At 38.7% G+C, this 26,109-nt stretch overlaps 1 protein-coding gene across 2 annotated transcripts in view; it reads left to right on the plus strand.

Moving 5' to 3' along the window:
- WWC2 (WW and C2 domain containing 2) overlaps positions 1-26,109 on the plus strand; it is a 163,753-nt gene that overhangs the window by 129,660 nt on the left and 7,984 nt on the right. The window contains exons 17-21 of one of the 2 annotated variants that reach the window (XM_081046341.1): positions 7,183-7,307; positions 9,154-9,355; positions 10,454-10,618; positions 11,931-12,023; positions 15,300-15,542. In XM_081046341.1, the coding sequence (XP_080902467.1) occupies positions 7,183-7,307; positions 9,154-9,355; positions 10,454-10,618; positions 11,931-12,023; positions 15,300-15,542 (828 nt within the window). The remainder of the gene's footprint in view (positions 1-7,182; positions 7,308-9,153; positions 9,356-10,453; positions 10,619-11,930; positions 12,024-15,299; positions 15,543-26,109) is intronic. The other variant, XM_081046342.1, reaches the window with a different exon arrangement.

Raw genomic sequence — 26,109 nt, forward strand, 5'->3', positions numbered from 1 at the left:
CATTTCCCTAATGACTAATGATGTTGAATGTATTTTCGTGGACTTATTATTAGCTATCAGTATACAGTATATCTTTTTTTTTTTTTTGAGAACTGTCTACTCAGATCCCTTGTCTATTAAATGGGTTATTTATCTTTTGTATTATTGAGTTACGAGTTTCTCATATGTTCTTGATACAAGTCTCTTATCCAATAAATGATTTGCAGATATTTTCTCTCATTCTGTGGGTTATTTTTTTCACTTTCTTGATAGTTTCATTTGCAGTAAAGAATTAAATGTGATAAAATTCAAATTGTCTATTTTTTGCTTTTACTGCTTTTATTGCTTATGCTGTTGCTGTCATATCTAAGAAGGCTTTGCCAAACCTAACATCACAAAAATTTATTCCTGTGTTTTATTCTGAGAGTTTTAACATTTAGTTTTATATTTAGGCCTCTGATTTATTTGAGTTGTTTTTTATGTGTGATGTGAGGAATGGGTCCAATTTCATTTTTTTGTATGTAGGTATACAGTTGTCCCAACACCATTTATTTTAAAAAACTATTTTTTACCCATTGCGTTATCTTGGCACCCTTGCCAAAAATCAATTGTCCAAAATGTGTGAGCGTTTATATTTCTGGACTCTAAATTCTGTTCCATTAATCTGTATGTCTGTACTTATGCCAGTACCACACTGCTTTGATTACTATAGCTTTGGAGTTGTTTTGAAATCAGAATGGATGAGTCATTAAACTTTTTCTTTTTCAAGATGGTTTGGGATATTCAGGATCCCTTACATTTCCATCTGAATGTTAGTATCAGTCTGTCAATTTCTGCAAAGAAGAAAAGACAGCTAAGATTTGATAGAAATTGCATTGAGTTTGTAGGTCAGTTTGGGGGTATTACAGTCTTAACAGTGTTAAATCTTCTGATCCATGAATGCAGGATGTCTTTCCATTTATTTACGTCTTCCTTAACTTCTTTCAACAATGTTGTGTAGTTTTCAGAGTCCAAGTTTGCACTTCCTTTATTAATTTTATTCTTTTTGATGCTATTATGAATAGAACTATATTCTTAATTGCATTTTCAGATTATTCAGTGCATAATTAATTTTTGTCTATCTTGTATTCTGCAACCTTGCTGTGCTCATAATAATAGTTTTTTTTTAGTGGATTCCCTAGGATTTTCTATGTATAAGATCATATCTTCTGCAGATAGAGTTAGTTTACGTCTTCCTTTCCAATTGCCTTTTCTTTTTCTTGCCTATTTTGCCCTGGCTAGAATTTCCAGTACAATATTGAAAGAAGTGGTGACTCGTATGTGATCTTCACCAGGGAAGCTTTCAGTCTTTCATCATTAGGTATGAGTTTTCTGTGAGTTTTTTGTAGATGTCCTTTACCTGGTTGAGGAAATCCTCTTCCTTTACTAGTTTGTTCAGTGTTTTTACAATTAAAGGCAGTTGGATTTAACAAGAGCTTTTCAGCATTTATTGAGATGATCATGTGGTTTTCGTCTTATGTTCTATTCATATGGTTTATTGATCTTCAGATGTTAAACTAACCTTGCATTCCTAGGCTACATACCACTTGGTTGTGGTATATAATCCTTTTTATATTAATCAGATTCAGTTTTATTTTATTGAGGACTTTTTTGTCTATATGCATAGTTTTCTTGTTATATCTTTGGTTTTGATATCCGGGTAATTCTAGCCTAATGGAATGAGTTACAAAGTGTTCTCTCCTCTGCTACCTTTTGAAAGAGCTTGAGAAGAATTGGTATGAATTCTTCTTTAAATGTTTGGTAGAGTTTACCACTGAAGCCATCTGAGCCTGGACTTTTCTTTGTGGGAAGTTCTCTTTACTTGGAAGTCTAATCAGAATTTTCTTTTTGTCTCAGTTTTGGTAGTTTGTGTCTCTCTAGGAACTTGCCCATTGCATCTAGGTTATCTAATTTGCTGGCATGCAGTTCTTCATAGTATTCCCTTATAATCCATTTTATATCTGTAAAGTTGACAGTAATGTCCCTTCTCTCATTCCTGATTTTAGTAATTCAAGCTTTCATTCTACTTTTCTTGGTCAGTTTCACTAAAGGTTTGTCAATATTTTTTATTTTTTCAAAAACCAACTTTTGTTTTCAGTGATTTTTTTCCCTCAGATATTTCTACATTCTCTGTTTGATGAATTTCCACTCTAGTCTTTATTTTTTCCTTCGCTCTGATTGCTTTAGGTTTATTTTGCTCTTTTTCCATTTTCTTAATGTAGGAGGTTAGATTAGTGACTTGAAATCTTTCCTGTTTTTTAATATAGTTGCTGACAACTATAAATTTCCCTCTGAGCACTGCTTTAGTAAAAGCACCTCATAAGTTTTAGTATACTGTGTGTTAATTTTCATTCATGTTGAAGTATATTGTAATTTTTTTAATTTTTAATATATTTTTTAATTTTTTTCAATTACAGTTGACATACAATATTAGCTTCACGCATACAACATAGCGGTTAGACATTTATACAACTTACAGTATGATCACCCTGATAAATCAAGTACCCATCTGACACCACACAGTTATTACAATATTATTGAATATATTCCCTATGCTATACTTTACATGCCATACTATTTTGTAACAACCAATATATTCTGTAACTACCAATGTGTACTTTTTAATCCCTTGCCCTTATTCACCCATCCGCCCAACCCCTCTCCCATCTGACAACCATCAAAATTTTCTCTGTATCTGAGTTTACTTCAGTTTTGTTTGTTCATTTATTGTGTTTTTTAGATCCCACATATAAATGAAATCATATGTATTAGCCTTTCTCTGTCTGACTCACTCCACTCAGCACAGTACCCTGTAGATCCACCCATGTTGTTGCAGATGGCAAGATGTCATTCTTCTTTATGGCTGCGTAATATTCCATTGTACGTATGTACTACCTCTTTATCCATTCGTCTATTGATGGACACTTAGGTTGCTTCCATATATTAACTATAGTAAATAATGCTGCAGTGCACATATGTATGGATGTATATGACTTTTCAAATTAATGTTTGGGATTTTTTTCGCATAAATACCCAGAAGTGGAATTGCTGGGTCCTTCTTTGTTTCTTTTTATAGCATTTGTTTTAAAGTCTGTTTTGTCTAAGTATTGCTACGCTAGCTTTTTTGTTTTCCATTTTCATGAAATTTTTTTCCCACCCCTATACTTTTAGTTCGTGTGTGTCTTTTGATCTGAAGTGAGTCTCTTGAAGGCAGCATATATATAAGAGTCTTGTTTTCTTATCCATTTGGCCAACCTGTCTCTTTTGATTGGAGCATTTAATCCATTTACCTTGAAAGTAATTCTTGATTGATATGTAGTTATTGCCATTTTATTATTCAAAATTTTTTAGCTTTTCTTTTTTTCATCTTAAAGAAGTCCTTCTAACATTCCTTGTAATACTAGTTAGATGGTGATGAACTCATTTAGCTTTTTCTTGTCTGGGAAGCTGTTTATCTGTCCTTCAATTCTAAATGATGCTTTGCTGGGTAGAGTAATCTTGGTTGTAGGTCCTTGCTTTTCATCACTTTGAATATTTTGTGCCAGTCCTTCTGGCATGTAAAGTGTTGAGAAATCAGCTGACAGTCTTATGGGAGCTCCCTTGTAGGTAACTAACTACTTTTTTCTTAATGCTTTTCAGAGTCTCTCTTTGTCTCTAACTTTTGGCATTTTAATTATGATGTGTCTTAATGTGGGCCTTTTTGGGTTCATCAGTCCCCTTGTTTGGGACTCTATGCTTCCTAGGCTTGTATGTCTATTTCCTTCACCAGGTTAGTGAAGTTTTCTGTCATTATTTCTTCAAACAGGTTTTCAATTCCTTGCTCTCTCTCTTTTTCTTCTGGTACCCCTATGATTCAAATGTTGGTATGCTTGATGTTGTCCCAGAGGCTCCTTAAACTATCCTAATGTTTTTGGATTGTTTTTTCTTTTTGCTGTTCTGATTGGGTGGTTTTTGCTACCTTATCTTCCAAATTGTTGATTTGATCCTCTGCTTCATCTAATCTACAGTTGATTCCCTCTAATGTATTCTTTCTTTCAGTTATTGTATTCTTCATTTCTGACTGCTTTTTAAAATGTTTTATATCTCCATTTTTATGCTTCCTATCTTTGTTGAAGTTCTCACTGAGACACTTGAGTATTCTTATAATCAGTGTTTGAATTCTGAATCTGGTAGATTGCTTGTCTCCATTTTGTTTAGTTCTTTTTCTGGAGTTTTGTTCTGTTTGTTCATTTGGGACATGTTTCTCTGTCTTCCCATTTTGGCTGCCTCCCTGTGTTTGTTTCTATGTATTAGGTAGGGCTGCTATGTCTCCTGGTCTTAGTAGAGTGGGCTTATGTAGTGGGTGCCTTGTGGGGCTCAGTCGTACAGTCTTCCTCATCACTTGAGCTGGGTGCTGAAAGTGTGTCCCTTGTGTGTGTTGTGTTTGCCCTCCTATTGTAGTGGAGCTTTGGTTGCTGTTTGAACATCATTGGGAGGGATTGACCCTCATGCTGATTGCTTATGAGGAAAGACTGTCACCCTCATGCTGATTGGTTGTGAGGACTAGAAGAGCTGTTGTTCATAGGACTGATCCTATGCCTGCCCAGTCTGCCCTTTGGGTGTGTCATTTGTGGAGGTGGTGCCCTGGTGTGGTCTGAAGCTGGCCACTAGGTGTGCTGGTTCTGGGGCCTCTTGGCAGGGACTGTGTTGCATGCTGAGATCAGCTGCTGCCTGTATCCTGCCTGGGGCCACTTGGTATGACCTACAAAGTGATTTGCAGATGGTTGCCACTTCTGGGCTTGGAGGTGCATGGGAGAGGCTGAGCTGTGAACCAGGCTGGCTGCCACTAGTGCCAATCTAGGACTGCTTTGCAAGACGTACAGGGCATGCCAAGGCCAGATGCTGCTTGTTTGGCATTTGTGAACCTTTGAGATATTTTAGGAAAGTCTGCACCATGATCCAAGACAGGCCATGTATATGGAAAAGCCACTGGAAATGGCTTAGGTAGGCCCACAATTTGGGTGGGGTGGGGTCTCAGGGAATCACCAGGGCAGGGCGAATGGTGTTAGCCACGTTAAAGGAGACCAGATATGGTGACCACTTGTGTCTGCATACTGGGAACAGGGAGGGCTCAACAAAATAACAATGACTTTTGTCTGGGAGAAAGCTGCCCCTCCAGCCCTGTTCCTAAAGCCAAACAATTCTGTTCCTCCTCATATGTCCCTGGCACCTTTTAAGCAATTTCCCCAGTGCTGGAGCTCAGAGCAATAAGTCTATGTGCGGTCCCCTTAAGAGGAGCACCTGGGACTCCGGCTGCCTTCCGTCTCACTCAACTACAGTCTCCACTGGTTTTCACAACCAGAATTATGAGGTCTTCTCTTCCCAGCACTGGGACCCTGGGCTAGGGAGCCTGGTGAGGGGTTGGCTCCTCAGGGGGGACCTCGGCAGCCAAGATAGCCCTCTTGATTTTTAACTGTCACACGTGGGACCATCCTGATCTGCATCTCCACCCCTTTTATCAGTCTTGAGCTTCTATATGTCCTTAGTTATAGGACTTCTTTTTAGCTAGATTTCAGGTGACTCTCAGTGATGGTTGTTCTGTATTTTAGTTGTAATCTTGATGTGTCCTGGGAGGAGGTGAGCACAGTGTTTACCTACTCCACCATCTTGACTAGAAGCCAGGATTTTGTCATTTTTCTTGTGACTTCTTTGATTCATTGGTTATTTATGAATGTGTTAATTTCCACGTTTGTTCACTTCTTATTTCCTTTTGTTATTGATTTCTAGTTTCATTACAGTATAATCAAAGAACATATTTTGTATGACTTCAGTCTTTAAATTTATTGAAGCTTGTTTTATGGCCTAGTATATGGTCCATCCTGAAGAATGTTCCATTTGCACTTGAGAAGAATATGTATTCTGCTACTGTTGAGTGGCGTTCCATAGGTGTTTGTTAGGTTTATGGCTAGTAATATTCCATTGTATATATGTACCACATATTTTTTATCCAATCATCTGTCAAAGGACACTTAACGTTGTTTCAATGTCTTGGCTATTGTGAAAATGCTGCAATGAACATGGGGGAACATACATTACAAATAAGTGTCTTCAAATTTTTAGGGTATATACCCAAAAGTGGGATTGCTAATTGTTGGTCCATAAGAGGTAATGAATCTTTTTTCCTTTCACTATTTGTAAAATTTCCTCTTTTCCTTTGATTTTCAGCAGTTTCACTCTGATGTGCTAAAGAGATTTTTTTGTTTGTATGTTTATTCTAGGGAAATTCTCCATCATTTCATAAGTTTTCTTGAGCATATTTATTGTAAAATTTTAAACTTCTTCTTTAAGTAACTGCAATATATGGATTGCCTGTAGGTTTCCCTCTTTTGTCTATTGTTTTTCTTGGCTTTCAGTCACTGGGTCCTGTTTTCAATGGAATGCTGGATGTTATGTATGAAGAATTATAGAGGCTCTGGCTGATAGCTTCCTCCAGAGAGGATTTAATATTCTTCTGGAAGGCAGATTACAATATGGGCAAATCACCTGGATCACTTGGGGGACCTGAATTCCAATTTTTCTCTCCCTAGGATGGTGAGGCAACTGAAATATCTGCTTGCTGTTTTAGCCTCCAGCCAGCTGGTTTTTGCTTTATTTCTCAGCTTCTTGCTCTGCACATTTGCAGCTTAGGAATGGCAAATGCCTCGATAGGACTATTGCACATAACATTGGGCTAAAGTGACTTTAGAATTCATTTTCTCTGATCCCTTGTGTGCCAACTGCATGGTAGTCCTCAAGTCAGGTTTCATCTTTGCATTCTACCAACACTGCCACGGTTCTGGGCAGCCAGTCTCTTTAGCCTGTATGCCTCACCACTCGAATTGACACATGGCCCCAAGAAAAAAGAGTGGCAGTGATGGTCGGTTCACCTCTTGCATTTCCCTTCCGCCTGGAATCTTGGCCCTCTAGTCCTGATTGCCTTTGCTGCTCTTCATTGCTTTAAAGCAGCTGGAGTTTTTGTCTGTTTTTTCGCTTTTTATTTCATTCATCTTTCATATTCTCAGCAGGAGAATTGGGTCGAGTACCAGTTTCTTTTTCACAACTGAAGCTTAAGTCCCCATCTGATGGGTTTTTAAATCATTTCTAGAAGTGTATGATGTTAACTGCCATATGTCTTACATTCTCCAGGATGCAGTGTCAGCCTTACTTGCAAGAACATCCGCTGAGCTGCTGGCTGTGGAACAAGAATTAGCACTAGAAGAAGAAGAAGAACCAGGACAGGGAGAAGAGCAAAGAGGTCCAGATGGAGATTGGTAAAACAGTTATTTCCTTTGCTGTTGGGAACACAAAAAGGATGTGTTTAATTCCTCTTAAGAAACTTTCTGGGAAACATTTCTAGGTTCAGATCTTATTCTGGAATTATGGAGAACAGTGAGGTTCCAGGCATCTGCCCCTAGAGGAACGACTCTCCTCGGTCATTACAGAATTGAAGGAGGTCATTGATGGCAAGATTGTGAGCAAAGTTAACACATCAGCGATGTTCTTTGTTCTTCAGTAATTTTTAACACTATTCCTTGAGCTTTTTTAAACTTTAAGTCTTAAACTGTCTATTTTAAAAGGTATGGTAGTGTACTGTAGATTTATAGATAAATTTTAAAACGGACTCTCTTTTCCTTTAAACTGCCAGAAGTACCATTTAGACTGTGGTAAGTCAAAGCAGATATTTAGAAAAGAGCTTCTGAGTCATTTCTCTATTTGTTGCCACTTTCACCTTTTTTTATTCTTTTTTCATCATCCATACCTCATCTTTTCTTTAAAAGGGGGGAAAATGCTATTAAGCTTTTGTCTAGATTCATGTATGCATAAAGAACTATCTTTCCTGGTTTGTACTGTTTTCTCTAAAAACAAATTTTAGTGACTGCATCAGTTTTTTTAAGTATACATGTAAAATCATTTTGATTGATTTTGTATATATACATATATATAGTTGCTTATACTGTTATGTTTGAGTTACTGTTAATACATATATGCATATACATATATAGCATGCATTTGTATGTGTGTATATAAAACTTTTTACAAATTTGAATGACAAGATATAGCATAAATAACAAAATCATGGACATTTGGAAGGAGCAGCTCATTACAGTGATATAAATAGGTACAGATATAGTTTGTTCTTATCAAAAGCCCTTTATAGTAAATAAAAATCAGAGCACTAAAAAAAATAAATAGGAGAGTAATTACAAGTTTCATCATGATATCTTTAAATACTAAGCCTTTGTGTGTGTAAAATGCAATTTGTTTCACATACGCATTTCAAAAAAATACACTTAGTATGTAGCATAAAGGAATTTATAACTCACAGTATTGCTAGTTCCCTCATGTTCATTTCATAACTAGGCATTTAGTGACTGAGGCCAATTTGTCAGTATGTCACCAATCACAATTAAAGCTGGACTTTCAGTTAGAAGTAGAAACAATATTTGCATTCTAAGCATAAGAAGCACAACAAAGTATGAGATATTCTAATCCACCCTGGTACTCTTGCTTTCCTGTCAATAGAGTTCAGACAAAACATAAACCATGTTCATATTCTGGAGCCCTACTTATAACGCTGCCCACGCTCGTGCCATGGCTTTTGTTAAAGACAAGATCGTACGGCATTAAGAGCTCCCTGTTATTTCAGTAGTAAAACTCTGTTCTCATAGTCTCTACCCTTGCTAGACTGTGAGTACAGCTGATAATGGATATTTTTTAATCTATGTCTTTGTTCACTCTTAGCAGAGTCACTCCATGCTGTTGTATGATTAATTTTACAATAAATCAACAATACCAAGGTATAGTGAGTGTCAATGTATTTAAGTGGTGGGGTTAAACTTCACATGTGATTTTCAGTATATTTCTATTTTAATCTCTAAGAATTAGTTCGGATTTCATGAATTTAACCTTTTAGTACTAAACCATGGTGATTTTGGTATAGATGGCTAGACATAATTTTATTTTTCATGAGCATTTGAGTAAAAGCTAAAGCAATGGCTTGAATCGTTATGTATGAGTCTGTCCCTTGCCCAGAAAACAGGTGAATGTGCCCAGGTTGCACATTTCATGGAACGCACCTACTTGACCTAAAGTGTGTTTTGTTTTGTTTCACTGAAGGTTGTTAACGATGCTTAGTGAGGCCTCTGATGAAATTGTGACTGAAAGAGAAGCTGAAGTTACTTTGCCAGAGGATGGTAGACATACCGAAGACTTAAGTTCTTGCCCGAGTGTGCCTGAGATGAATGAAGACACAAGTAGGAAAGAAAACAGCTGTGCCAAAGACCTTGGAAGTCAGCCACCTCCTGAAATGCCCACCCTGGTGAATATTTCCAACTATACTCTCCTCAAGCAGAGCTCTTACAGGACCATATCGACTAACTTTGTCTTTTCAGGTGTAATTCCATATTAGGATTTTTGTGCCAGAGCTGATCATGATAAGCATTTGTGGGAGTAAGCTATAAGAAGCATTGTAAATGCTTTAAAATTTTTAAATGGGCCCACAATATTGATTCTCCACTTAAATTTCATATAAGAAGATAAATCGTGTATTCAGATCTCAGCAAATGTTCTGTGAATTTTAATTAAAAGCATTTTCAGAATATCCTGGATAACACCAGGATGACTAGTTAACTGTGTTAAGTTGCATAAATGTTGTAAGTTTATTTCAGTTTCAAGCATGAAGTAAACATTTAAAGTTCATTTTGGTTAGACAGTGTTCTGACTGAAATCTCTTCTGGGAGGTGGCAGATGACTCGGTTTAGGCGCAGGCACCAGCCAAGTTATTAAGCACGTGACTTTGCTAGCTAAGTGAGAGACGTGTTAAGACTGCCATCCGCAAAGTGGGGAAATCATTTTCAAGCTTTGAGGATGCCAGCAAACTTGGGATGCTATAACGGGTTTAGAAATTTTTGATTCTTTATTCCTGAGAAAAATAAAACCATATGTAGCCTGACTGAAGACTTCATGTCTTCAGTCTAAAGACTATATGTATAATTGCATATTCTAGGTAAACCTGTAACTTTGTAGTATAGTTTCATTTTCTTCTATTTAATTGCTTTTATCATTTATTCTCGAAAAACTAATCAGTTTACTGATGTTTAATGATGAAGCATGCCCAAATAAGATTGTTTATAAAGCCTCATCTACCCTCTAAATGTAAACCTTCATTCTTTAGGCCTAATCTGTCAGAGGTGGCACCTCCATTTATGGGTAACCCTGTTGGACAGATACTGTCCTACCCACCGTGGGTCCATCTCCACGGGTTCCCATACGGAGTATATGAAGCCTTTCTCTCAGAAGTAGCCCTAAGTGCTAGATGAGCTTCTGTTGGAAGGTTAGCTATTTAGTTTGTACTTAGAAGAAAGGAGCATAAGTGTATCCACGTCAATCCACTCCTGACAAATGACTTCTCTTCTAGGTTGATAAAGAAACAAATACCGATGAGGTAGATAATGCCAGCATGGCAGTTCGCCCCAAAGACCGCAGCGGGCTGAGCGCCCGGCAGCGCCCCTTCGTGAGGAGCAGCGTGATCGTGCGCTCCCAGACCTTCTCTCCCGGAGAGCGGAACCAGTACATCTGCCGGGTAAGGGGCCGCGGCTCCTGCCAGGCGCTGGGAGCTGAGCGTCCTGCTCCTGCCAGCCAGTGGCCCGTTACATTCACAGTAGAGGGGGGAATCTTCAAATTCCGGCTATAAATAGTAATAGCTAGAAATGTTTTTATAAAATACACATAAAATATCACACTCTTACGGTCCTTTTTAGTTTGGGTTGGGGGGGGTGTCTTTTTTTCCCCAAATTTAATGTCTCATTGGCTCTAATGCCATTTATGTGGCAAATAAGTAAAATTTAGGACCTGGCCACAAGTATGTTTGTACTTCAGTCTGTATGTAGAAATGTAAAGTGTCTTGAGATTTGTATTTTGTATATTCCTGCTGTCCATCAAACACCATTTTTAGTCCTGCAGAACCAAAAATTGTCAATTAGATTTTAGAACAAAAATCATCTTTTAATAATGCCTCCAAACACTGAATCAGATTCATAGTTCTGTGGAGAATGATTGTAGGACTTGCATCAATTTACCAGATTCTACTTCAAAAGTATTTACGTATTTACGTACGAAGTATTTACGTAGTCATGTAGATTTAATATTATAAAATGGGTTAGAAAATACTTTTTAAATGTATCCATTCAATTCAACAAATATTTTTATTAAGCACCTACTATTAAGCATGTTTCTAGATACTTGGGATTTGTCTGTGGACAAAGAAAGACCCAGAGCACTGCCCTTGCAGAGCCTACATTCTCATGAGTCAGGCCAAGCAATGAACATGGTGACTAAATACGTGCGAAGTGTCATGGATGGGGACCGGTGCCGTGGGAAACAACAGAGGAAGTTAAGAGGGGTTGGGACTGGTGAGGACAAGGGATGAACATTTAAGTAAGGTTCAGAGCAGGCACCATTGATAAGATGACATTCCAGCAAAGACCTGAAGCCGGCAAGGGAGTGAGAACGGGCTGTGTGGGCGGAGTGTTCTGATTGTGCAAACTGTGCCTCAACTCTGCTGTGGAGCTCTATACATCAACTTTTCTTTAAAAAGTGAATATTGGATATTAGCTAACAATACAAGGGATAATTTTATTGCAGAGTATGTATCTTAACACATGACTTCTGATAACTGCCACCAAAAGGCAATTGTTTGTTTTTTTTTAATTCAGTTATTTAAGAAAGCATAGAACAGGGAAAAATGGTTTGGGGAGGATTTTCTTAAAGAAATAAACTCCTATTCTCATTATCTTCTCTATCTGATACACATCTCAACTGTAAATGTTTACAATCACTCTGTTATGCAGTGATTTCCTTTTTTTTCTTTTCTTTTTTTTGTCCTTTGTTGCCAGTTAAACCGAAGTGACAGTGACAGTTCTACCCTGGCTAAAAAATCACTGTTTGTGAGAAACTCCACTGAACGGCGCAGTTTGAGGGTCAAAAGGGTACGTATTCCCTCAGCAGCAGCCCGTTATCCTAGACCAATCTAGAGTCATGACTGCAAAGTATAAATGCCAGAATGGTTGAATGTCAGTGCTCCATGCTCTTGGGCTATTGAATGCAGCCGCTGTGGTTACACATGAGGGTAAAGGGGTACCCTTTGGCAGCGGATGCGCAATGGATACCAGGTGCTGTTGGTAAGTGGTATGAAGTGATGCGGGGGATTGGGGAGTAGGACATTATTATGTCAGTTACCGAGACGGGGAGAGGATGTGCTTGAGAATATTCATTCATCACTGGTTTGGATGCTGAGCAAATTAAGGCAGAAATTTAGTTTGCAGTATCGATGAAGAAGGGGCTTGTACACATTCCTACTGATGGCTGCTGTGTTTCCACACCGTGTCTGGCTCTTGAGCAATTGTGGGAAAAGTATAACACCCAGTACCAGGCATGAGTTCCGGTAAGTGCGTAATACAGTGTTAGTAACTTGCTTATAAACAGGTATTTTTGGAAGGTTAAGATTGATGTGGATGGGAAAGCTTCAGTTAAATGTTCCTAGAGGCCATAGGTCTCTGGATGACCTTTAAAGGATAAATCTGAGAGAATATTTAATAACTTAAAAGGTTGAACAGTTCCTGTTTACTTACCAACAGCTGAAATACTAATGGGAAGTTATTTCTTTACTAAGAATTTGTTTAGTAAGAATTTACTAAGCTGTTTTATTTCAGCTTAAAGTGCGCTGTTCAGTAAGTAAGAAGCACTGTGTGTGCTCAGCTCAATAGGCACTGCCTGCAGGAGCTTCCGGTGTAGAGTTGGTGCTCAGAGGAGCACACAGGACTATTAAACCATGGTGGTTAAAAGAAGAGAATGAGCTGATTGGGAGAATGAAAAAGGCCTCCTGGGGGAGGTCTGTGGCCTTCACACCTGGATAAAATTTCAGAAGAAAATGGTAGATTTGGGGGAAGTGGGGGATAGATACCAGGTGCTGTTGAAATGACTCATGGGAGCAGGAAAACACATTCAAGGGACAAGGAGTGATCAAGCTCAGCCAGAGATTGGGCATTACGAATGGAGACTGGGAATAAACACTGGTAAGGTAAATTAGTTTCATTATCTTTACTAGTAACTCTCCAGTTTAATGCTGCTGTGTACAAAGTACTAGATGTATGACTAGGCAACATTTGCTTTAAAGTCCTAGTTACTTGAAAGTAATAGGCATATTTCTTTTTCTAAAGGTAAAAATGCTGGCATTTATTTAATATTAGCATTTTCAGGAAATTTTGAAGTGTGGATCTTTCAGATTGTCAAACTTTACCCTTTTAGAAGCACCTAAATTTCCATTATGAGTGAAAATTCTTCTCAACTCCTTTATATACGTCACCTAACATATTTTCAGAGGATAGTAGCACTCTTCAGAGAAATTTTAACCAGAAGCGTTTATGAACTGAGTGAAGCTGACTAACGGGTTACTGATAAACTCAGTTATTACAACTACTTGAACCAGACAAAGGTTAATCCTGGATTGTGTAGGAGATGATTGTTAAACGGTTTTTAAAGTAGACAGATATGATTAGATAGAAGTGAATGGGAACGGTATTCTGATTTAAGTGTTACAGCATGAAAAAGGTGTAGAGGCGGAAGAGAACAGAAGCATCTGCAAAGGTCAGTAAAAGGTTTACCTACCTGACTGGCCAAGCAAAGAGCCAGGCACAGGAGGCATGAGGTTAGTGATGGAGCTTCCTCGTGTTGGCTCAGAAGAGCTGGTGGTGCCCGTCTCTTCCCAATTCAGTGTTGTCACATTGACAGCTTGTAAACAGTTATAGCGGGAGTATTTACACCAGCAAAATTGGCCAAGCCTACAGATCAGTGAGCCAGCTGTGAAACATTGACCAGCAGGCCTCTGCACATTGGAGTCCATAGAAAGGCTCCTAGGACAACTCGGAAGGATTTTTGATTTTGAAAAGTGAGTAATACAATCAAAGAGAGTATGTGTCTCATGATTCTACCGTGTCATAAGTTGTTACAGCATACGTTGAATAAAGGGAATCTAATTTTAAGAATGCTGCAGACTGTTAGAGAATGTTACAGCACTATGTGTTGGATTAGGAGGAAACAATGAAAGCTATTCAGATTTGGGCTAAGGCTCTGAAATAAGGAAAGGGGCAGACAGGCCCTCTCCCTTTCACCTGTCATGAGCACCACCATTATTCCAGATCTTCAAGCTGGAATACTTCTCAAATTTGAGTCCCTTTCTCTTGTATCAAATAGTACCAGTTTTTATTAGTAATCTTTGATTTTCTATTCCCACTGCCAACAATAGGCAAGAAATGCCCCCTTTGTTTCCCTCTTCTTGTGCAGTCTTACCCAGCCTTGTTTGAAATCCTTACTTCAAGCGAGTCTGACGCAGCCCTGAATGATCTCCCTTTTCCCTACCTTCCTGTGACACAGAAGTCACTATTTTCACAGCTTACTGTCGGTGATTGTCTCCTACCATGCTCTAATTGTAGTCCTCAGAGTCAGAAATTATGTCTTCTCTTCCCAGTGTTTTGCCTACAAATCCCAGCAGTCATTTATTTGTACACATTCAATAATTAATTCTTGATAAATCAATAAGATTGGCCACAGGAAGAACTCCAATGATCTGGGGGTGAAAGTAGATACTAGACAATAGGAAATCAAGGAAGGAGCTGGAATTTAAACATATTGATTAGAGGAAGGAGTCCAAATCTTAACTCTGCTGAACAGCTACCTTCTGGCTGGCATTCTAGAAATGACAGGAAGAGGTATAAGCTGTGGGGATATAGTTGTGTGTCCTGAAATTGAGGAAATGAAAATTTCTTATGATGTATTTGTTTATCACGGAGAGTGGCCTTTGTGTAGTAAATTAGTCAGGCCACGCTAGGCTATCCTATGGTAATAACTTTAAAAATACTTGATTTGAAACAATAAAGGTTTATTTCTTGGTTAGCTGCTTGTTCATTGCAGGTAGCTGGATATTCCTTTGTTCTCTTCAGTCAAGACTCAAGCTAATGGGGCCTCCATCTCTGGATCTTTGCTGTCCCTCTAGCAGGTGACAGAAATTTACAAATCTCACACTGGCTTTGAAAAGTTTCTGCCTGAAAGTGATATACATTGGTCATTGGCCAAAGCAAGTCACTGGTTGGTTATGCCTCAATCGAGGGAGCAAGGAAATGCCATCCCATCATGTGCCAGGAAGGAAGGAAAGAATAATGAGCATCAATATAATAAAGGTGTTTTGTTTTTGTGTCCTAACTGTCCAGACGGTTTGCCAACCCGTCCTTAGAAGAACAGCACAAGAATGCCCAGTGCGCACATCTCTAGACTTAGAACTGGATCTTCAGGCATCTCTAACCCGGCAGAGTCGCCTCAATGATGAACTGCAAGCCCTGAGGGGCTTGAGGCAAAAGCTGGAGGAACTGAAAGCTCAGGGAGAGACGGACCTTCCACCAGGTGTGCTGGAAGATGAGAGATTCCAGAAGCTCCTGAAACAAGCTGAGAAGCAGGTACAGATTTCAGTGTCTCCATTATCTCTGAGGGGCTTACGTAGAGTCGGCCTTTTCTAACACCTGCCATGTAGAAGGAATCCAATTTATACCTCAGTTTTGCTCAAGTCTTCAAATCCTTTTTTAAGAACTTGGAACACATTTTTTCCCCATAATTAGAGGCCTTTTTAAAACCCAGGACATTGTTAAGAGTGGTTCCGCCACTCCCCCAGGTAAGAGGTGCCCCCGCCACGCCACCCGACCTCACAGCTGCAGCTCTAGTGACCCCTGGACTCCTGACAGAAACATGGCAGCAAGGGGAAGTGAGTGTCTTCATTTCTGCTCAGCATTTTTCTTGTCTCAACATGAGACTTGGCAAATATTAATAAATACAGTGTAAATAATTACAGTATAACTTTAAACATAAATGATTACTTTTGTTTGAAATTTGTATGAGTGGATCTTTAAGATTCATTAACCACATCAATTATAAATGTATTGCTAATTTTAATGCTCCTAAGTTTTCACATTCTGTTCTACCTTCAAGAAAGGTCACACATCACATATTGGCATTCTCCCTTGCCTTTCCCCATACAAACAACTATACAAGATAGGATAAAATCATGGATTAAAAAATAAGGTGTTTTTAAGGGACTATCTCTATTATTCTGCCACCTAAATATGACCCAAAATCTCAAGAACCTGTGTATTTATGAAATTGATTTATTCTCTCAAAATTAGAATTTATATTTTGGTATAGGAGTATATGTTCACATTCATATGTGATATCCAAATAGAATTTTCCACATAGCTGAAGTATTACAGATGACAAAATTTTGTTTTCTTTCAGCCCTTTTGGATGGAAATCTAACCTAAATTAGACACTTCCTTAAACAAATAGAAACTCTTGTCCATAATATAAATTTCTCTTTTCGGCCCAGTTATTTTTTTGATCATGGGGTATATGGTGCTATAGGGAAACTATGAGTCACGTAGCTGATTATCACCACTAATCCCAGATGGAACTCAGAAACTTAACATACGAATTTCAGGGATCAAACTGATACCAATACCTTTTTTAAAGAAAGTTTAAGCAACAAAACATATTACACATCTGTATTATATTCCACCTGATAGAAAGAAACCTTTGCACACGGTGGGACCTCAGTAAATGTCTGTTCAGTGGGGAGTTGTATTGTAGGCCTTATGTTTGACAATACAATACCAGGATAATTAGACACTGTTGTGCCCTTAAGGAACTTGTGGTTTGGTAAAGATACACCAGGTCCTCAAGAGAAATCACTTCCTGCTGAGATCGGGTTTCATGGAGGAAGTGGCACTTAAACTGGTCATGAAGGGGTAGTGGAACTTCATCCCAAGTGAAGGGTGAAGAGGCCCAGCAGGTACGGGACCCTGCAATAGAAAATGTCCAGAGCATCTCCAGGCAGTTAGAGGTCCACGGGCCTGCAGGCGAGCAGTGCCACAGCATGGCTGTCTTTTTGCAAAAATGGGAGATTGAGTTAAAAGCTGAAATGACCTACTCTTATGTTTGTAACCTTAATAAGAATCATCATCATTTTCACTCTCTTGAGTCTTTCGATTCAACATTAGCAATAATTTCAAACTTTTAGTTGACATTGACCAACTTTAATAGCATGGAGAAGGAGCATTATGGTTTTCAAAGCTGGGTTGGAGTTTTACAACTATAGATATAAGCAGAACTCTGCATCTTTAGGTTTATTGTTGTTTCTTTGTTTCTGGTTTGTCATAATATGAAATTCTGGATCCCTGGGTATCAATAATTATAAGAACTTTTTTTCTCTTAATATCACATTGATAAGATTCATGCATAAATTGCTTGTTATGTGGTTTACTCTGTTTTCTAATCAACATTGTATGGAGAGAAACTCAATAAAGCAAAAAAAATGGTTCTTTGAAACAAACTTCAAAAAAATTGACAAAGCTCTGACAAGATCGATGAAGGAAAGACAAATAAAGAAAACTATAATTAAAAGTAAAGGACAGAACTACAGGTCAATTTGAAATTTAAAAAAATATTTTGAATACTATCAAAAACATATGCCCACAATTTGAACAAGTATCTAGGAAAATGTCACGTATTAGAAGTAATGAAAAGGGCAAAAAAGATAAAAAAAATCCTATACCTCTTAAAGAAATGAAAGCAGTGATTAAAAATTTATCCACAAAGAAAAAATAAGGTGTTTTATACATAAGTTCCACCCTATTTTCAAAGAACAGATTCTCTTCCTTTTATACAAATTCTTTCAGACACTAGAAAACGAGAGAACACTCCACAACTCATTCTATGTGACCATCATCCCTAATACCAAGACCAGACAACAGTATTATCAAAAAGGAAAAATCACAGGCCAATTTCATTTATGAATATAGATGCAAAAATACTAACTGAAATATTAGTAAGTAGAACCTAATAATATGCTTAGAAAATATTACATTTTCATTATGCTGAATTGTGCAAAAATTTTTGTAATATTAGAAAAATCTATTAGTGTAATTAATTCCTTTAGCAGATTAAGGCAGAAAACTATTTGATCAACTCAATAGATGAAGGGAAATATTGATGTAAGTCCGTAGTTATTCATGTTTAAAACCCTTAGTAAGTTAAGAAGATGAGAATTTTCTTAACTCAATGAAGAGTAACTGAAAGCAAAGGTGGTCTTAAAGAGACAAACATTGGAATCGTTCTTTTTAAAATCAGAAGCAAAACATTCAACACTCTTTTGTTCAACATTATGTCAGGAATTCTAACCAATGTAAAACAAGAAAAAAGTAGAACAGAAAGATTGGAAAGTAGAAACATGAGTAAAGCTATAATAATTTGGAAATAACATGATAATGTACATTAAAAAAACTCCATGTGTTATTACAAGTAAGAGTTTAGAAAGATGTGTAAATAGAAAAATGACATATAAAACTCTGTTGCATTGCTATACACCTACCAGAAACAACTAGTAAATTTAATTAAGATGTTATTTACAACATTATCAAAGAATATCAAGAATCAAGGATTAAATTTAACAAAAATACACAGTACAGTATAGGGAAAATTACAAAACCTTATGAGGAGAAATGTAAAAATACCTAAACTCCTGGAGAAGTACCACATTCGTCTAGAGCAAACTTTTCCTATAAAGGGCCACATATGAAATATTTTAGGCTTTGTGAGCCATGGGTTCTCATCACTACTACTCTGCCATGTAGCACAACAGCAGCCACATACCAGATGTAAAGAAATGGCTCTGGATGTGTTCTAATAAAACTTTATTGACAAAGACAGATGGCCAACCCCCAATATAGAGGAAGAACTAATGTTGTGGAGATGCTAGTGTAATTCCAAGCAGAATGCCTACCTACAAGGTTCTTCATGGAAATTGATACAATTAGTGAAGAACAAAGGACAAAGACTAGCCAAGATATTTCTGGAGAAGGAATTAGAAGGTACAAATTGGCAATTGCAAAATAGTCAAGGGGGTGTAAAGTATAGCATAGTCAATAATAATGTAATAACTATGTATGGTGCCAGCTAGGTACTAGACTTATCGGGGAAATCACTTCATGAGTTATAAAAATGTCTAATCACTATGCTATACACCTGAAATTAATATTGAATGTCAACTGTAATTGAAAAAAAATTAAATTAAAAAATTTTAAATCACTTTACTATGCTAAAAAAATGATACTTCTGGAGGAAAAAATAAAGGAAGAGGACTTGCCCTATAAGAAATTGGGATTTATTAAACTGATGAGGTAGATAAAACAATAAGGAATTGGCGGAAGAATTGAGGCTGGTTAACGGCATGAAAGAGGGAGCCCAGAAACAGATGCATGTATGTGGAGCATTGCTCTGTGCTGGAGATAGCATGTCAGCCAGTGGCTAAAGGAGGGCCTGCTGAATCAGTGAAGCTGGAAAAAAGATTATCCATGTGGAAAAAGATAACATTGGATCCCTGCCTAATATACAAAAATCAACTCCGAGTAGATTAAGGACTTAAATGTCAAAAATAAAAGTTTTAATAACTGACTTAAACTTACTAAATTAACTGACTTAAATTTACAGACTTATAGTCAGTTTTAATAAAACCCATAGTACAAATATGGAATGTAGCTCATGTTTTGATTTTTGTATCTTCAGCACCTATTCTGTTTCCTATGTAGTTGGAGATAAGGTAGACTGGGGCAAAATTGTTAAGAGCCTTGAATGTCTTAAGTGATGGGGAGACCCTGAAGTTTCTAAAGACGAACTCTTTGGAAACACCATGTGGTGGGAGGCTTCTTCCATATCCCTAGGGCAAGCCAAATTCCACAAGGTCCAGTGAGGAGCTTGGGCAAGATCCACGCAGCACGTCTAATACTAATTAAAAGAAACAGAGGGGTAAGACATCTTTCCAAAGGTAGAAGTATCATAAATATACCGTTGTCCTCAGTGATTTTTTTTTCAATCTTTCCTTATAGAATTCTGCTAAGATTTTTGCTGGCATTGATCAATGATTGGAGGTTTGCAGGTTTTTAGTATCATGCTTATTTTCTTTCTACATTAAACAAATCCTTAGTCCAAGTAGATGAAAACAGGATGGAATGTAGAGCCCATCAGCCCAGGAGATGGATCTTCAGGGCCAACTTAGATGCATTGCTCAGAGCCTCCGAAACCTGCATCGACTTGATGTCTGATGCGTACCTGTTCATTTTAATAACCTGTCCTTTACTGAGCCAGTCCAGAATGTGTGTTTGTTTTCAGCTGCAGAAAGTTCTGAGAGTGGTTTCTTGGGGGAACTTGAACAAAAGTGTTCCCTGTAAAGAAGAAAAACCTCTTCATGCAAATCCTCTTCTAGGGCACCTTCAGCCTCGTGTGTAAATGCCCCAGGGGAGTGGTGAGGCCATCTTTTTGCTTCGTCCGTATTACAGTGCCTTGTAATAGATGTCCCATCCAACCTTGGCGAAATCTCCTCTGCCTCATTAAAGCCTGCTGATCTTGCTTACCAGACATGGGGTTCTCCTGTTTTGAGTTTTGTTTACCCCCTGCCTGCCACTAGAAGAAAGGATTTCCCTTGGACATGCTGGTGAAAAGATAAATGCAGCATATAAAGAATGATGAAAACTGACTGGTGGGCACTTTTGGTGACCCCAGGAGAGCTCGGACGCCTGAGGGCCTGTGCCCTGCCCTCCAGGTTAGACACGGCCACCATGTGGGCACCCTGGGTCCAGGCTGTGCCTTGGTGTCTCTGGGACCAAGTCCCAGGAGTACCATGGTCTGGGGATATTATCAGATCAAATCAGTTAGTGTTTCATGGGCCGTTTTGTACATGAGCCTGAACTCTCTAACACTCTGTTCTGAAACAGGAGTCTTATGCTGTCCTGTTCCCAGTATCCCATGTGGTGTTGACAGTCATGATCTAGGAAAATAATGGCAGTGATAAGGAGAAAACGGCCTGTTCACACCTCCCAGGCTGCCAAGATCCCTGACTACCCCTTGTTTGTTTGTTTTCATACCTGTCACGCCAACCTATCATACTGTTCTTAGTGACAGCAATAGTCATAGGAATGCCAGACCGATTTTCCAGACATGATATGAATGAAGTTGAACTAAATTCCTTTGTCAGTGACCTCTTTGAAAACTGTCATCTCTGTCATTCAGCAGCCATTTGTGTGACATGAGTGGTGTTTTCCCATTTTGTCTCTTAATTATTGGTATTTTTATTATCCCTATTGCAAGTTACCATCTAAAAAGTAGGTGCTGGCTAAAATACCTGCCTGGTACTGTCATTTCCTGTGCTGACCTCAGAACCAGCATCTGCATAAAAGTGCTGCTGTAGGTATGTGAGGGTTTGCTTTTTAAATTCTCAGCACACCCCTGCACTTCTGCACAAGGCCAGTGCCACTGGCCAGTAAAGTTAGCTGAATGCCGCATTGGATGCATTTTGCTCACAGAGCAGGCCTTCCAGCATCAGAGGAATGAGGCTTGTCAGAGGAGGTAACAACTGCTCACCAGACTTCATGGGCTTTTCCAGTTTGCATCAAGGGTGCAGAGGTTCAAGGGCCTCAGTCTCCTGAGTCTTGCCTGATGCAGGCTGTAAGCTGATCTTGTTCCAGCTTTGGAAGTGCTGAAGAAGAGTGACACTTTAGAATTCTTTATAAAATAGTGCTTTGTTTTTATAGTAATTTGCAGTTGTTCACTCATTAAATGGCACCTATTTAGGCGCAAGTCTAGCCTCATAAGAGTCCACTGCTGACTGTAGTCACCCTTACACAACTTGCTGATGATTTTGTTTAGAAATTGAATTCTGTCTTAATAGAGGGTTTCTGATCTGTATTAGCTGATGAACCAGCACTGAGTTGGTTTCATGATCAATTCGCACATCAAAATTCTGGGAGAGAAAAAAAGCTCAAGGGGTTTCTCTTGTGACTGTTCCATGGTTTCATGAAGGTGGAGCAGCCCCAGGAAGCAGAGGGGAGGCGAGGAAGGAGGTAGCCACTGTGTGCTGCTTGCTGGTGTCCAGAGGACCAGCCACGAGGGGCTGTGCCTCACAGCTATCCCGCAGAAAAGGGGAAGAAGTGTTCTGCCCATGTGCATGTGTGGGTGCCAAGCAATCTCCTGGCATATTTCGGCTTCAACAGGAAAACCTATGGCAGGGGCCAGAGGCTCCGGGAGGAATGAGGGGAGACTCTAGTGTGCCTTCATGAAGTCCACTAGACGCCCCCTCCAGAGAGCTGTGACCACAAGGAAACAGGAAGGTCAAGAGGATCTGAGCTGACATGTTAAAGATGTCTGATTCAGAGTGAGAATATACGTTTTCCAGTTATCAAGAAAATCCCAGCCTAACCAAACATGAATAAAGACATATGTAAATAAGGGATATTAAGAGCTGAGGGATATTAAGAACTAAGGGATATTAAGAGGTAGTTGTATTCAGTCCACCCCATACCATTGTTATCATTTTCCTAGAGCATTACTGTGAACATCATACAGGGTGTTATTAATAGTTCAATATAAAGCTCCTTTGTTAGAGGAGTTGAAACTCATATGCACAAAATGCTGTTTAGTTTTGTTGTTTGTTTGTTTGTTTGTTTTCCCCCACAATACAGGGCCCAAACTCTCCAGCTAGCCTCATGATACCCAGTGAAAAAGCCACTGGTATACACTGGAGAGCCTTGTTTCGGATCCTTGTTTCTAGATAACAGCAAGGCCAAGAATCCCATGGGTACTTCTGGGGTGAGGGCGAGAGCCTCTGACATTGGCCAGCTTTGCACTCTCATTACCCTCTCCCCATTCCTTTCCTTCACAGCTCCTTCCTCTTTCTTATCAAACAAAAAAATAATTAAATAAAAACAAATCAGTCTTATAAAATGCTAGAAAAAGTGTGCATTATCTGTTGCTTTAATTTTTTTGTGCTCAAATAGGATTTTATATACTTGTCTATAAAATAAGAGAATTGGATTAAGATAGCCACAAAAGAGCGTTTCTAGTTGCAAAATTCTGTGATCTCTTTCACAGAATGATCAAATGTAATATGCTTTCAATAATAAGCGAAGATTCAGGGAAATGTGTGGAACTTGCAGGCTACATGGTGTAAAAGAAGCAAACCTTTAGGGTACATGGAGTACTTTGATAATTCTGAAGTCCAAGATAAGATGTGATTCCTGGAAGCTTTTCCATATAAAGATGTTCACAGTTCAGTCTTACGCAGGTCACGTAGAGCAGAGCTTTATTGAACTGTGGGAAACCACCACGCCTGCTGCCCCTCCATCTTTGTCTCCTTCTGCCTACTGGCCGTTGTTGTATCAAGCAGCAGTGAAGATAAAGCTCACAAAACAAGGTGCCTTTATGCTGTTTTAAAAACAATCTTATTCCCTGAGTACAGATGTTTTTATCTTTATTTTTACCAACTCTGTATACATAGACTATTTGAGTTATGTACTTTTCTTTGTCACCACTGAAGTTTGTAATAGCCAGCTGTGAAAATACAGACTATTTCAGTTGCGTACCTTTCATTGTGGTCACAGAAGTTGGTGATAACCATTGACTTATCTCTCCTGCTTGCTCTTCATTTCCACATGCGCTTCTTTATATATGAGTACATGTGGACACACCAACGCACACTCACACGTTGCCCTTTCATGTCCCTGTAGTGTTGGGGATTTGTGAGATTTTCGGCAGGGTGCTCATAAAACGTCTAACGATGAGCAAAGAGCCTGCCAATTGCCGTAAAAAATACAGCTCCCAGAACAGCAGTTCATTGAAGCCAGAAGCACATCCTAGATTTTCCTCCCTGGTCAGGGAAGCTGGCAGGCCTCCGGGTCATACTCCATAACCTTCCTCCTTGGTGGTTGAAAGACGGGTTTGTAGCTCGGAATAAAAACTGAATCAGAGTTAGTGTCCTGATGTATTGTACAACCCCCTGAGGAAGCACAGCAGGAAATGGAGGACTGTAAATTAAGACAGGGTTGTACTCCTGTACAACCTTATTCCGTTAGGCTTCTTAATGTGCCTGTAAGTAAATCACTGCACCTTTCTGCAGGTCAGGCTCCCAGCGCTTAAACTGAAGGTTAATCACACTCTTCTGCATCGGGGGCGTAGAAAGTGTCTTCCGACGCTTGTGAATCAGGCAGCTCGTCGTGACTTGCTGGATGGGAAGGGGAGAGGTGTGCCTTTCCCCCAAGGAGCCTCATGTTGCTTACAAAGCAGAAATTTCTGTTTCTTCCTCAGAATGTTTCCCAGAGTTCAGAAAAGCTTCTAATAAGACAGATGTTAACCCTTTTAAAAGTTAGAATCTGCTAAGAAAATTACATGTCAAAGATAGTAATACACCTCATTCAACAAAATAAATCTGAATGATTGCAGTGAAGTAGTCAACACTGTGATTTAACTGCCCGCAAAGTTGGCTCCTACTGATTATTAACAGCTGACAAAAATTTGATAATATATTTTGTCACTCAGATTTTTGGAAAAACGATATAGACATAGGTACAAATATAAATATGTAAACATAGAGACAAATGGAGTCTTCAGTGAAGCATGCTTTTATTCCGTAGGAAAAGGAGGAGTATCTCTGCGTGTTCCACTGTCTTGTTTTACACAAAACAAAGCCAAGTTTCAAAGTGATTTTGCAATGACCACAAAAATGCTGGTAATTGAAAATATCACCAGCCATTAGGCTACTTAGAGGGCCTGTCTTAATAGTGATGTAAAGGGGATAAAATAAAGCACCACAATCCCATTGACGTGGAAAGTGGCAAAAGACTGAGCAGGATCCTTTTATCCCTGCCGAGGGGGCCTATTGTATTTCTGATCTGAGAAAATACATTTTTTGGGGGATGCTGGGTCAGATTTTCGTACCTAAGCATATTAGCTTGTACCTACCTTCTCTGGCTTTTCCTGAACGATCGATTGTTCAAGTCAATAAGTAGACAGCCAGTTTAAGATTGGTTTAGTCATAATTTACCAAGAATTAGAATAGCAGCAGTACTTCTAATATACTTACTGATTTACTCATTTCACATCTCATGTCTTAGTAGCAGTCATTTCTTTGTGTTTACTAAGTCAGTAGTTCTTTACCTGAGACCTAATGAAAAATCATCATTTACTAAAGATAAGGCTTCACAAAGGGAGTAAAAGTATCACATTTGTCCACTTTGAACTTGAATTACATAAATTCAGAAGTTCCAAGTGACAGCTAACCTATCTCATCAATTACAAAATAGTCGAGAGAGAATTGTTACTTAACAAATATAGACCAGTTTTCTAAAGAAAACCTTTCAAAACGGAGAGGGAAGGGAGGCAGTAAAAAATATCTAGAAAAGAGATCCTTTGTGGTGAAAAAAATCAGAGGTCACTGCACTCGATTATCATTAGCAAAGTTCGAGGGATACCGCATTGTAGGGGATTTAGCTGTCTGTGAAGTGGAAACTGAAGACTATAATACATATACACTCCATGAAGGGAAGTGGTGTCATCTAAAAGCAGTCTTTTTGTCTTAAAAGCAGGGATCCCCATCTGACAGAAATAAAAATCTAATTTACTTTGTGTTTTGGGGACTGTGAGACCTTATAAATACGTGAGTTGGCTTTGGCATTTATTTGGAAAGCTGATTTAAGAAAATGAATTCTGAACAAAATGGTGCTGATACAGGGAACTTTCCTCCTCACTTTCCCTCCTAATTGTCGCCAGGAATGTTGGGGAAACTTAGCTACCCAAGCAGTGCTCTGGGAGGCTGCCAGGTGCTCTAACTCATACCCCGCTACCCTTACTCCCAGGTAACAGAAACCACCACCACTTTTATCCCTGCCGAGACGGTTTGTGACTTGGTTTATTAAAATCTGTGTCTCAGGGTCTTCTTGGTACATTTACTGTCTTGTTCATAGCTATGTTCCTAGGTCCTAGTACAGTGCCTGTTAGTTTAAAAAAAAAACAGTAATAGCTAAACACTGAAATAGTGGATTTTATGATGTGTGGGCTCTAAGTACTTTACATATATTAACCCATTTAAACTTTACAACAGCCCTTTGAAGTAAGTAGTTACTCCCAGTTGACAGATGAGGAAACTATGGCACA

This window comes from Rhinolophus hipposideros, assembly GCF_964194185.1.
Source record: "Rhinolophus hipposideros genome assembly, chromosome: 4".
Taxonomy (NCBI): Eukaryota; Metazoa; Chordata; class Mammalia; order Chiroptera; family Rhinolophidae; genus Rhinolophus; species Rhinolophus hipposideros.